Here is a 13,806-nt window from a genome sequence, read left to right on the forward strand (position 1 = left end):
CCATAAGGGACAGACTCTGTCCTCCATAAGGGACAGACTCTGTCCTCCATAAGGGACAGATCCTGTCCTCCATAAGGGACAGACTCTGTCCTCCATAAGGGACAGACTCTGTCCAGAGGACCAACCAAACCAGAACCTCTCCTCTCATTCCAGCCTGCAGGTTCCTCAATCCTTCACAACAAAGTCCAGAAGTTTCCAGACAAACCATCAAACTGTTGATGGTTCCTGGCTGACGCCATCTTGGGAAACCTGCCCCAAGGGATTGTGGGATATCCAAGATGGCGGCAGCTCCAACCAGAACATCAACATCTGAGTCTTGAATCCTGGAGAAAGTCTGGATGTAGTGGAACCGAAGCTTTTTCCTCAGAGAATCCAGATGTGCAGAGATCCAGAGGACAAACAGGATCTTGTGACACGAAGCCTCGAGAACCTTCAGGAGGTTCTGGGACGCTGAGACGTCATGAACTCCTCACACCTCAAAGTGAGATCATAAAGTCGAAGCTGAGATCAAAGATCTTGTCACAATTGTGAAAATCATGATGGACGTAGTTTGAGGAAAACGCCCAGACTGGCGCCGTGGCTCTGTGGCGTCGTGGTTCTGTGGCGCAATGGCTCTGTGGGGCCGTGGCTCTGTGGCGTCGTGGCTCTGTGGCGCAATGGCTCTGTGGGGCCGTGGCTCTGTGGCCCTGTGGCTCTGTGGCGCCGTGGCTCTGTGGTGCCGTGGCTCTGTGGCACCGTGGCTCTGTGGCTCTGTGGCGCCATGGCTCTGTGGCGCCGTGGCTCTGTGGCTCTGTGGCGCCGTGGCTCTGTGGTGCCATGGCTCTGTGGCTCCGTGGTTCTGTGGCTCTGTGGCGCCGTGGCTCTGTGGCGCCGTGGCTCTGTGGCTCTGTGGCGCCATGGCTCTGTGGCTCTGTGGTTCTGTGGCTCTGTGGCGCCGTGGCTCTGTGGCGCCGTGGTTCTGTGGCTCTGTGGCGCCGTGGCTCTGTGGCGCCGTGGTTCTGTGGCTCTGTGGTTCTGTGGCTCTGTGGCGCCGTGGCTCTGTGGCGCCGTGGCTCTGTGGCTCTGTGGCGCCATGGTTCTGTGGCTCTGTGGTTCTGTGGCTCTGTGGCGCCGTGGCTCTGTGGCGCCGTGGTTCTGTGGCTCTGTGGTTCCGTGGCTCTGTGGAAGTTGTTTTCTAAAACTTGTGTTTTCAGTGGCTCCGAGCACCGCTGTAAATGTGACGTCAAACGTTGTAGTTTTGACGTCGGGCCTCTAGATGGTGCTGTGTTTTAGTAATACCAGCAGACAGAAAGTCGCTCTGATCTCCTCAGAAGGTCAGGACTGTGTCCATATATGCAGACGATACTGCAGTAAATGTAGTGAGAATCCTTCATGTTATAGAAGATCTACTCAGATTCTGCATAACGACTGTGACCGAACGGCGAATGTCCTCCACTGCGCTCAGTGTCTCTGAATGGTATTTTCATGCAAACGACCAGTTAAAACGCCATGAAAGTTTGTTTTCACTGAAAGATGTTGTCCCGTAAACACGTCCTGGGAGCGGTCGAGGTAATGACGGAGCACAGCTGTGGTCCGAACGCAGGGCAGGACGGCTGAAGCACTTCCAAATGGGACATCACGATGTCAGAACCCTCACTAATGAACCTCCCCACCCCCGACCTGAGCGTGCCTTGCCTTTTCACAGTGCCGTGATAACCTGAGCTTTGACTGGATTTGGCTCCTCCAGGCTTCTTCTCTTCCAGTCCAATCAGAACTCCCTGGAGAAGTTCCACTTCAAGAAACAAACATGGCTAACCCTGACCGTGGAGGTCTGGGAGGAGAGCATCACGCCTCAGGAGGAGAGCATCACGCCTCAGGAGGAGAGCATCACGCCTCAGGAGGAGCCGTCTGAAGGAGATCATGACTCCAGGAAGTCGACGGGCGATCAAACGACCAATCTGGTTTGGAAGGAGAGCCGCCTGCCTGAAAGCTGCTCTGATGCTCTCATAGCCACTTAAAGCGAGTAAAGATGATGTATGGAAGGGCCTCGCTTTAATGGTCGAGTCAACCCGGAGCGTAAAACTACAAAGACTTCCAGCTAACAATGCTCATAAAAGCTTGATATTTTCACCCACACGCTGGAAGCTCCGACAAAAACCAATAAATCCTCAAATTTCGGTCAACATGGTCTCAAACTGTTTCCATTTATCAGAAATTAGCAGAGTTTTTTGCTGCAGGGTTAGAATCTGCTTTTCTCTGCGTCTGAGGAGAAGTTAGATGAAATGACTCTGGAGGACTGACAGACTTTTTTTTAGGGATTCAGCTCAACAGCAGACGTTTGTGGCAGATAGATGGAGCCTTCAGGCAGGAGACAGGTAAAATTACCCCCCGGTGGTAATCAGCCTGTCCATCCCGCTGAAGCTGCTCCTGCTGCTCCTCCTCCTCCTGCTGCTCCTGCTGCTCCTCCTGCTGCTGCTCCTCCTTCTCCTCCTGCTGCTCCTCCTCCTCCTGCTGCTCCTGCTGCTCCTCCTCCTGCTGCTCCTCCTTCTCCTCCTGCTGCTCCTCCTTCTCCTCCTGCTCCTCCTGCTGCTCCTCCTTCTCCTCGTGCTGCTCCTCCTGCTCCTCCTGCTGCTCCTCCTTCTCCTCCTGCTCCTCCTGCTGCTCCTCCTCCTCCTGCTCCTCCTGCTCCTCCTGCTACTGCTCCTCCTGCTGCTCCTCCTCCTGCTGCTCCTCCTCCTTCTGCTCCTCTTGCTCCTCCTCCTGCTCCTCTTGCTCCTCCTCCTGCTCCTTCTGCTGCTCCTCCTGCTCCTCTTGCTCCTCCTGCTCCTCCTGCTCCTCCTGCTGCTCCTCCTTCTCCTCCTGCTGCTCCTCCTCCTGCTGCTCCTCCTCCTGCTGCTCCTCCTTCTGCTGCTCCTCCTCCTGCTGCTCCTCCTGCTCCTCCTTCTCCTCCTGCTGCTCCTTCTCCTGCTGCTCCTCCTTATGCTGCTCCTCCTCCTGCTGCTCCTCCTGCTCCTCCTTCTCCTCCTGCTGCTCCTCCTCCTGCTGCTCCTCCTCCTGCTGCTCCTCCTGCTCCTCCTTCTCCTCCTGCTGCTCCTTCTCCTGCTGCTCCTCCTTATGCTGCTCCTCCTCCTGCTGCTCCTCCTGCTCCTCCTTCTCCTCCTGCTGCTCCTTCTCCTCCTGCTGCTCCTCCTCCTGCTGCTCCTCCTCCTGCTGCTCCTCCTGCTGCTCCTGCTCCTCCTTCTGCTGCTCCTCCTGCTGCTCCTTCTCCTCCTGCTGCTCCTGCTGCCGGTTCTCCAAGTGAAGAGGGTCCCTGCTCCTTTTTCCCCCCAGAAATAATCTTGGGTCTTTCATGCTGTCTGCTGGAGGAGCTGCACTTTCTTCCACGCTGAGTATTTTTCTTTCTCACAGTTGCTTTGTTAAACCACTTAAAGTGTCTCGTGTTCTGATGCAGTGTGATCGCAGACTGTGACCGAAGCTGTGAGAAGAAAAAAAAAAAGAATCCACTTTTTGAGTGATTTAGTTGTTTTTCTGTCGGCGCAGCAGCTGCTGACCGCCTTCATTCACAAAGTGGAAATTAAATCACAATTCATTTCAGGGTTTTCTGGATTGCAAACTGGATCCTTGCATTATAAGTAGTTAAATGTGAAGTGTGAGACCTCAGAGATCACCAGAGGGCACCAACTAACAGAGATTGGCCTTCATTATAACCATCAGTTGAATTTTAAACAAAATCCACTCTTTCTTTAAGATCTGATCGCTACAGTTTACTCTATTACTATAAAATGAGAATTATTTAAAAAACACACTGAAGGATTTTATCAATCTTGACTTTGAATTGTGATTATTATTCAACACTTTATCTTAATATCATTGACAAATCGTGATAAAAGTTGATTTATGTTGAATAAAACTGACGAAAAGATGGAAAATAATAAAGGAAGCACATTTTGGTTGTCTAGCAAGAGAAACAGAAAATCCAGAGACCATTATACATGGAGTTCCACACGGCTCCATATTGGGGCCCAAGATATTTAGTATGTACATAAAAATGATGTGTATAGAATTCTGGAAAAAGTTAATTGCGTACAATATGCTGATGATACCAGCCTCTATTGCCCAGGAAAGGACCTGTAAGTCCTCATGGATCCAGTACGGTAGTCAAACAGCTCAGAGTATTCAAACAAGAGGAATCCGATGTCTGACGCTAAAAGGTCGACCTGGTCTCGGGAATGTTGAGAAAATCTGTGCGCAGTTTTGACGTAATCTTGCTAACAGTCAGATAAACACACAAATATACAGCGAGGATTTTATTACGACATAAAGACGGTTCAATAACAATAAACCTTCAATTAATTTGAGAAAAACTAAATATATCTTTGCAAACAGGATAATTAACAGTCAAACCCACATTAAAATTAATGGTCAAGAAATTGATCAAGTGCATGAAAATAGTTTTAGGAACGACCGTATAAGAATATCTTTAAATCAAAATTAGCAAAAGATATTGGTGTAATGTGTAAAATCAAATCAGTACTACATCATATTTTACTCTACTTGCATAACGTCCCCATTCTTCCATATCTGAGTTATGGTGTGGAAATAACTATCAATCAAACAGTGATGGCCTTAACAGTCGCTGTGCAGTTTAAAGTGTAGAATTATAATCTACCCTTAAAGGACAGTTTAATCTAGTGTTGTTCTCTGAATCGACATCACAGATACTGGAATCAGTTTTTAGAAATAATTGTCTTTTGTTTATGTTGCTTTAATTGTAGAAGCTTTACTCGTATTCTGTTAGTAGAGTCAGTAAGTTTAACTTCAGCCGAAACCCTCCGTCACTAATGTGAGCGGGAATTTGTCTTATTGACAAAATGAGTTGAGAGACAATATTTCTGGTTACATAATGTTCATATGTTCATATCGCTGCTCCATATTTGCTCTTTTGTATATATTTTGGTTGTATAATTATTTTAGATCGGTTTTCAATAACTGCTTTCTATAACCTGTTCAAAGTTCATAAAGGTTTAAGATATTTCATTTTATCAACAAAACATCTGAATTGCTTCATTTGACCTGAATTCACTGCGTCTTCCCCGTTTCCATGGAGACGAAGTCGGAGCGTTTTTAGAAAAGTTCCAAATTGGCAGCCATTTTCAAAAAGTGGTGTTTTCAGTGGCTTCAAGCACCGTTGTCATGGAAACAGAAACCCACAACACCACAAGTTTTCTGTTCTCATCTGAAAACGTTAAAAAATAGAAGGACTGTTGTAAAGTCCTCCTGGGTGATCTGTTCATAAGAAACCTTTCAAATGATAATAAAAGAACAAGAATTAGATCATTACTATTCTAATTATGATATAAAACGACTTAATAGTTCATCATATTCCACATCAGTATTTGAGCTTTATTCAACGGGAACCGAATCAGAAACACAAAGATGAAGGAAAAAGAGTCAAACCTGTGAAAAAGAGGATTTATTCTTCTATCAAAAGTCGTGTCGCAACGCTGGAAGACCTCCCGGCCCATAGCACTAATATGATGCAGGTCTAATAAATCTCATTACACGAGATCAAATATCAAGAGAGATGCTCAAATAAAAAAAATATATTTTTTACTTTTGTGACTTTGTTTATTTTTGAAGTTAAACTTTCTATTCCGGCCGTCTGGATTCATTTAATCACTGAGTAAGAAACTCTGCTCAACTTTTTTTTATTTCCCAAATTATGTATTGAGAGAAAAACAAAACTGTAAATTTTACAGATTCGTTTACGAAGCAGCGATTCAAACTGTCCACAGCCGCGCTTGGAACGGTGCGACAAAAGAGAATCTCAACCTGCAATCAAAGAGTAAACTTTACTATTTTACAGACTTTAAGTCCATTTTTTTTTTTTATTGTTTGGCCGTTCATGTGACTTGTGTATCAAATAAAGTGGTACATACCATCTGTGACCACCAGATGTCACTGTATGACCACAGACAGACCGGCAATGCTGCTGAATTTGACTGCATTTGTTTGTAGAATTCATAGTAAGAAATATCAAAATTTAAGCTGGAAACCCAAAGAGAGCAGCAGAAAGAGGGAAGTTTCATCTTCAGTGGTTTGGAACGGTAGAATGGAGCCAGAAAAACCTGTAAATGTTAAACTTTCTAGTCTTTCTTTGTTCCGGTGCAAAGATACGTGAAGAAAATGTGGATATTTTCACAAAAATGAAACGATTACTGTCGAAAATGACTCCATTCTGAACACAGTCAGTTTTAATGAAACATTGTGGTGTAAAATACAGTGAAATGTCCAAAGAAGTGTTGCATTCTGGGTGTTTTTCCACCCTGACTGCGTGGCCTTGAGGCTAATGCTAGTGTGCCCGTTGTCATGGCAGCGTCACGATTCCTCAGCTCGGCTCTCAGTGACGTGGATCTCCGCTTAAGAAATGTGTTTTAAAAAATCTATTTTTTTTTTGTTGAAATGTTCCCATTTGCTTGGTTAGTTTGGCGGATGGGAGCCTCGGGGACCCGGTTCTGGCCCACAGACGTTGGGTTTGTGGGCTCTGATGTAGAAGTGGTACCTGGGCCTGCAGAGTGACTGTACCTGTGGATGATGGTTGGTCTGAGTGAAAGAAGCAGGTAATCCTCCTGTGATCAAAGAAGCTCTTCTCTGCTGTTTGTCTCGGGCCGGATCACTGACCATATGTAAATGAGGCAGAGGAATAAAAGATTTTGCCCTTTGACCCCTGTTTGCCTGCCTGGTGGTTTACCATGGAGGAGTGCCATGAGCCGGCAGCCTGTCCAAAGCTCAAACTTCAGCACACAGCGTCTGAGAAAGCAGCGAGTTCCACAGCTGAAGCCACACAGGAAGAAGAAGAAGAAGAAGAGTGAGTAGTTTGATCCTCAGACGAGAGTCGGCATGAACTTTGATTTATATTCGGGTGTTTTCAGCCGTTTAGCTGTGATTAATTGAGAGGATCTGAGCTGTGAGGGTTTAATCCAGGGAGTCTGAGCAGAAATGTCAGGCGCAGCCAGTTGAACTCTCATTATCTCTGTTCTATTATCGTGCATCTTGACTTGATTCTGTGTAACAGTTTAATTTCCCTGAATCGTCCCCGGCAGCAGTTTTAGAAACCTTGGTCTGATTGCAGGAGCTGGTGGTTGTTTCTCTGATCCACAGTCACAAGTGTAACCGCAGATTTATCTGAACCTTGTGAGCAGAACGCTGATCGGCTTCACTCTGCTGGGTGTCTCACGCCTTTTTATTTCAATTCAAATTGTTTAGCTCTTTAATGTTCTTTTTCCTTTTAAAAATTATTTTGACATTTGATTAGAATTTCTTTATTTTATTAAGAGCATATAATTCACACAGTTGTTTTTAAGTTTATTGGTTATTATGTCTAATTATGTTCTATTAAAACTCAGATTTTTTATTGTGATTTTATTTTTTGTCTGTTTCAAGTACTTATATTCATTTTTATTTGTTTAAAATCTAGATTACATTTATTTTCATCAGTATTTATTTTCATCATTAATGTGACTTACTTTTTTATTTTCCTCACTCATTAAAACTTAGGTTATTGTCGCTGCTTTGTTTTTGTTCTTGCTATTTATGTATTGAGTCACATTTATTGATTATTCTTACATGTAGACAATTTTTTTAACTCAAATTCCTTTTTTAAATATTTGTTTTTCAGAATTATGTTGTAAATGTACATAAAGTACAAGACCATAATATTGTTTAAGATTTTAACTGCAATAGTGCCTTTTTTTAAATACCATTTTAATTAATGAATTTTTAAATAGCATCCTTATTTAATTTAAATACTTAATGACTTTATATTTTTCAACTACAGGTATTTCAATTGATTATCAATGTACTTGAACTCGTAAAAAAATATATTTCTCGGTGAACTTCCCGTTTATTTCTTGCCTGGTAGTTTTTACCACTAAAGCTGCATCTTGACTTCATGTAGGAGTTTCTTGAATAACTCCAGACATTTTCCTCGTGAGAAGCAGGACGTCACAGACTCGTTTGTTTACCACAGGATCGTCTGACAGTCGTTTCAGAGACTCAGCCTGAAGTCTTCGATTGGCCAATGAGAGAACAAGAGTTAAGAAATGAGTCTCCAGCGTTTCCGTCTTCTTCTCATATCGACGTTCAGCTGCTGGATGATGATGGAGGCGAAACGATTTCCCTCACTGATGGTTGGTTTAATCTGAAGTTCTTGAAGACAGAATGAGAATCTGACCGGGGATATCTTTGATCGATGCCTGATGGGAGAGAGACTCACTATGTGGGGAACATTTCTCACTCTTCTAGTCCTTTGACCAGGACATTGCAACAGATCCAAAGACCAACAATTGCTGTTATCTGGAAAATCTTCAGTGTCGTGTGACAGTTGGGGCCGGGGAGCATGCTAATTGGGGTGGTGAGACGCTGTTCCAAGAGTCGTGAGACGTTGTTCCGAGAGTCCGAGGGTCGTGAGACGTTGTTCTGAGAGTCCGAGGGTCGTGAGACGTTGTTCCGAGAGTCCGAGGGTCCGAGGGTCGTGATACGTTGTTCCGAGAGTCCGAGAGTCGTGAGACGTTGTTCCGAGAGTCGTGAGACGTTGTTCCGAGAGTCCGAGAGTCGTGAGACGCTGTTCCGAGAGTCCGAGAGTCGTGAGACGCTGTTCCGAGAGTCGTACGATGTTCTTGCAAGTGTCTAATATTGATAAAGTAGCAATTCTGTGAGACTTTAATTGAAAATAGTTTCTAAATTGTTGAAGTTGTATTTCCCGGTCCAGTAAAACAGTGAAACTTCCCCTCATGGATGATCAGTTGACAGGTCGTGTGTGAATCTTGATCATGTTGCCCTGCTTTTGTAAATGTTGCTGAATGATTCCAGATGTGCTGCTCTGCTTGTGATTCAGGTCTGTGTAGGTTCACGGTGTGAACTCGCTAAGAGTTCACTGTTGTTGCTCAGAGGCACAGTGACCTGACCCGAGGGACTCCTGTATTGATCTATTGGCAGAGCGCCGTTGCTCGAGCGGCGGCAGCTTCACCGCGGCGCTTTTCAGGCTGCTTTCATAACTGCAGTATGGATACGAGAGAAAAGTTGATGGAACCGGACTTGGGACGACAGTAAAACAAAGTGACGGCTATTTCTGCCCTCACTTTGTTTTACTGTCGTTCCAAGTCCGGTTCATCACTCAGTGAGCCTTTTCTGCTTCTTTTAACAAATATCTGCATTAAACTTTTGCCTGTAGTTGTAAGTTGTGGCCATACTTGACTCTTTTCAGTAAAGACCTCCCTGGAATGTGAATTACTGTAGACAAGATGGCGTTCTGGATAATCTGGTGTTTCTAGCTCAATTAGAAGTTCCCATCGTCTTTGCATCGTATTCCCGGCCTGGCAGGATGTTTGAAGAAATCTCAGTTTCTACACGGTGTCCGAGATTTACTGTGCGGCTGCATTAGCAGCTGCTGCGCCGCCGATTCTGGCACTGATTAACCAGAGGAGGGCTTTGCTGCTCCAGTTTGGATGCAGAGCTCTGGAAGCCATGTGAGGTCACTGAGGAGGAATATTTAGCACTTTATGTCCTCTGGCTGGAAACAAAAGTTGAGCCCTTAAATAATGTCATACAAATTGCATGAGGTTCAAAAGAGACCTGCCAGATCTGTTATTTGGACTGTAAAATATATGAAACGAGCCGTTGTTGCTCTTATGTGCACCAGATAGCAGAATGTAATGACCACATGAACTCGGGGGAACAGAAAGTGGTGAGTACTCGACTACACGTAGAAACGTCCAGACATTCGCTCGGTGAGACCAGAAATATTAGTTTGCTCATGTACAGGGCTGGTGAACGGTGATGCAGCCAACCCACCACTAGCTGGAGCTACCGAGTCATCAGAGAGGTCGAGGAAAAGAAACGTATTTATTCACTTCAAGTCAGCAGAGCACAACCAGCTCAGCTTCAACGGCACGGAATCGCTGCTGCTGCTAGCGGCGGGAGCGGCTAAGGTTTTACCTGGCGACTCATTTCTCTCATGACAAGAAGAATGTTAATAAAGACAAACGCTCAGAAAGCTTCAAAATCTGATCCTTCAAACTGAAAATACTGTGTGCATCTCTAGTCATGAAGTCTTGAATCAACAGCACTGCAGGTTAGCATGTAGCATTTCTGCAGCGTGTCTTCAGAAACTCCTTCTGTTAACGGCCTGAAGGTTTGAAACTTTTCTTGGAGGTAGATTTTCTCCACCGGAGAGGTCCGAGTCTCCGGTGTCGGCTGGGAGGACGACCCCGTCACGGAACCTGTGGGATTAGCGTGTGTAGCTAGCTACCACAGCTAGCTGCAGCGGCTGTCGGTATGTTAATGGAAGTTTAACCGTTTGATGGATGAGATGATGACTTTAGGAACAAAACAAGGTTTTAGCTTCCATGAGGTGGAGAGATGAGGAGAAACAATAAAACAACCTGGTTCTACAGAAACACGTTATCGTCTGCAGGAAGTACTTCAGATACTTTGGTAATTACTCTAGACGGCACCAATCAAACCATCTTCCGTTTTCATCTGCAGCTTCTAAAAGTCTGAGTTGATGAGTCGGCCCGTCTGGAAGCTTCGCTTTGCTTCCCAGCAGCCAGAAAGTGAGAGAATCAGATGAGCGTGACGCCTGATCTTCATCCAGCAGCTTCTGGAAATTCTTTGCTTTAAATGTTTGCTGCACTTAAGAGAGCCCAAATTCTTAATCGTCTAGCAGCTGCTGTACGACCATTACAAGACACACACACCAATCTGTGATCGTCTCAGATGGTCCAGCAGATTTTGAGAGGTTTTGTTGGAGAGATGTTGCAGACTATCCAGTCTGCAGGACGTTCTCATGTATTCCTAAATGAAGCTGCATTATTCTCGGCCTCTGGACTCGCTCAGCTCTTATCCAGGTAATGAAGGTCAAACTGATCGACCACAACTAAGCTGGAAAACGTCACAAGTCGTCTTGATCCCTGAGACCTTAAAGATAAATCTGTTCTCAGGAGGTTCTCTTCCTGTGGGCAACACGTGCCAGTCCTGGTGTAAAGGTTGCAGGGATGATTCCCAGAACAGGTCCTTGGATGAGTTTCTCAAAGTTTTTCTCTCACTGGTGCTTCAGAGGTTTGTTTTCACGTTGCCCTTTACCTCAGATCCACATTATCTTCTGTTCTTTACTTGGTTTCTCCTGCGTCCTTGAACAGTAAAAACAGTATCATGGTCGTTCCATCCCATCCTGTGAGACGCAGCCAGGATGACAGAAGGATTTGTTTGGTCTGGTGGTCTCACATTCACTCTCGTGTCCCTCCGGCCTGAGGACAGAAGTGTGAGCAGTCTGGGTTGGGGGTGAGGGGGTCCTTGATGATGGCAGCAGCTCTCCTGGGGACGCTGTGCTTGTGGATGCTCTGTAGAGAGGGCAGTGGAGTCCTGCAGTGGAGTCCTGCAGTGGGGTCCTGCAGTGGGGTCCTGCAGTGGGGTCCTGCAGTGGGGTCCTGCAGTGGAGTCCTGCAGTGGAGTCCTGCTGACCTCTGTACAGAGGGCAGTGGAGTCCTGCAGTGGAGTCCTGCAGTGGAGTCCTGCTGACCTCTGTACAGAGGGCAGTGGAGTCCTGCTGACCTCTGTACAGAGGGCAGTGGAGTCCTGCAGTGGAGTCCTGCAGTGGAGTCCTGCTGACCTCTGTAGAGAGGGCAGTGGAGTCCTGCAGTGGAGTCCTGCAGTGGAGTCCTGCAGTGGGGTCCTGCAGTGGGGTCCTGCAGTGGAGTCCTGCTGACCTCTGTACAGAGGGCAGTGGAGTCCTGCTGACCTCTGCAGTGGTCTTCAGAGAGAAAATATAGAATCTGCAGCGATTTGATGAGATGTTTCTGCTTGTAGTTTCCAGAGTCAGAGTAATTCCTTTGGGAGAGGATCATTTATGACATTTCGTAAGTTTTCCTGGGATCAAACTGCAGTTTCCAGAACTGAATCATGTCTGTTGGTGCTGCCTAAAAGGTCAAAAGGTCACCAGTCTTAAATATTTACCATCCAACTCAAGGTCTTTATCATTGTACATTTAAGAGAATCTTTCTAAGGATTTCCATGAAGCTCTTTAGTTATTGGTTTACTTCTGTTTCCTAGTAACCTGACCGTTCATGAATGAATGAATGAATTTAAGCCGCTTTGCTGGTTAAACTTCCATTTCCAGGCATCATCAGCAACTATTTGACAGAAAATAGACGATAACTTTCCAGATCCTTGTTTTCTGCCCCAAACAGTTTGGAAATTATAAGATATTTCTTGTTTGTTTATTTCACATTAACGTGGCCACGGTTCCTGTAAATCAGGCGACGATCAAATCATTAATTGGTTCTACCTGCAGCTAATGGCTTCATTAAGCTAGCGCAGAATTTTCTTGAATCTCATACAAACTCATTTCCCTTTAGGTATTAAAGTCTTAAACTATGAATTGGGTATTTACTTGGTATTCTGCTGTCAGTAGAGCTATAATTTGAATGCCAACGTAATGGTCCGTGCGTATTGAGCCATGGTGACCAATTCTTTTCTCGTGTCACGAAGGTGCCTGCCCGACTTCTGGCAGTAATATCTTTATTATTTTAATTACCACTTTTGGCACCGGTTACACTCATGATACCACCTTGTGGCACGATGTGGAATTACACAATTGAGAGGCTCTTTTGCACGAGTTTGCTTCATGAGAGTTTATTCTATATTCTGAGCTCAAAGCTCTATTTCTCTGTTTCTTCCACCTTATCGATAGCTTGCTGTTTTGAGAGGGATGGAATATAAAAGTCTGTGTTTTGACTCTGAGTTCCTTCCTCCAGGACCCGTCTGCAGAGGATCATGCAGTAGAGGAACTCGCTGGGTTGTCACATCACTCTGCAGTCTCCATACCTACGGTACATTTCCTGAGAGATGGCCGCCTCTCCTGGGCTGGACGTCGATCCCATACCACTGCTTCAGCTCCACGACGTGGAGTCCAGTAAAGCCCCCGAGAGGCCGAGCTCCCCGGGACTCCTGCCCGCCATGTACAGCCCCCCGCTGGGCATGGACAGCCACACCGTCTGCATCCCCTCTCCGTACACGGACAGTAGCCACGAGTACAACCACGGACACGGACCTTTGACCTTCTACAGTCCCTCCATGTTAAACTACGCCAGGCCGCCCATAACCGACAGTCCATCGTCTGTGTGCCCCCCCCTCAGCCCCTCCGCCTTCTGGCCCTCCCACAGTCACCCCAACGTCCCGGCCTTGACGCTGCACTGCACCCAGCCGCTCGGCTACAACGAACCTGGCGCTCACACACCCTGGCTGGAGCACAAAAGCCACAGCTTGAACCCCAACAGGTAGGACTACTACAACCCTGGGGGGGGGGGGGGGGGGGGGGGGGGGGGGACTGCAATCCACACAAAGCTCAGGTAGACTGCTGGCAGAAAGTAAAACTTTATCCAAATGCTGTTTTGTGTCCAGATCACAAGGGGGAATGAGGCTTTGCAGGTTCTAAGAATTTAGAGGAGACCTACCTGGTAGTTTTATTTTGACAGTCACTGTAATAACAATCCAACCTGGTAGTTTTATTTTGACAGTCACTGTAATAACAATCTAACTTGGTAGTTTTATTTTAGTGTGTGTGTGTGTGTGTGTGTGTGTGTGTGTGTGTGTGTGTGTGTGTGTGTGTGTGTGTGTGTGTGTGTGTGTGTGTGTGTGTGTGTGTGTGTGCACGCGCGCGCGCTTTCAGTCCAAAAACTAACAACAGCACCAACTAGTGGCCTGGCATGCTCACTACATCGTTTTCAGTGTTTCTGAAATTTTGGTGGAAATGGAGGTCGTTTTGAAAAC

General features: G+C 46.0%; 1 protein-coding gene across 1 annotated transcript; it reads left to right on the forward strand.

Moving 5' to 3' along the window:
• Positions 1-12,797: 12,797 nt before the first annotated feature.
• esr2b (estrogen receptor 2b) lies at positions 12,798-13,317 on the forward strand (the record flags this gene model as incomplete). The annotated part of the gene is made up of 1 exon (XM_080479803.1): positions 12,798-13,317. The coding sequence occupies exon 1, from the start codon at positions 12,883-12,885 to the stop codon at positions 13,315-13,317; it is 435 nt and encodes a 144-aa protein (XP_080335929.1). The 5' UTR covers positions 12,798-12,882.
• Between the last annotated feature and the right edge of the window lie 489 nt (positions 13,318-13,806).

Source organism: Lipophrys pholis (assembly GCF_963383615.2).
Source record: "Lipophrys pholis genome assembly, chromosome: 14".
In the NCBI taxonomy this organism is placed as follows: Eukaryota; Metazoa; Chordata; class Actinopteri; order Blenniiformes; family Blenniidae; genus Lipophrys; species Lipophrys pholis.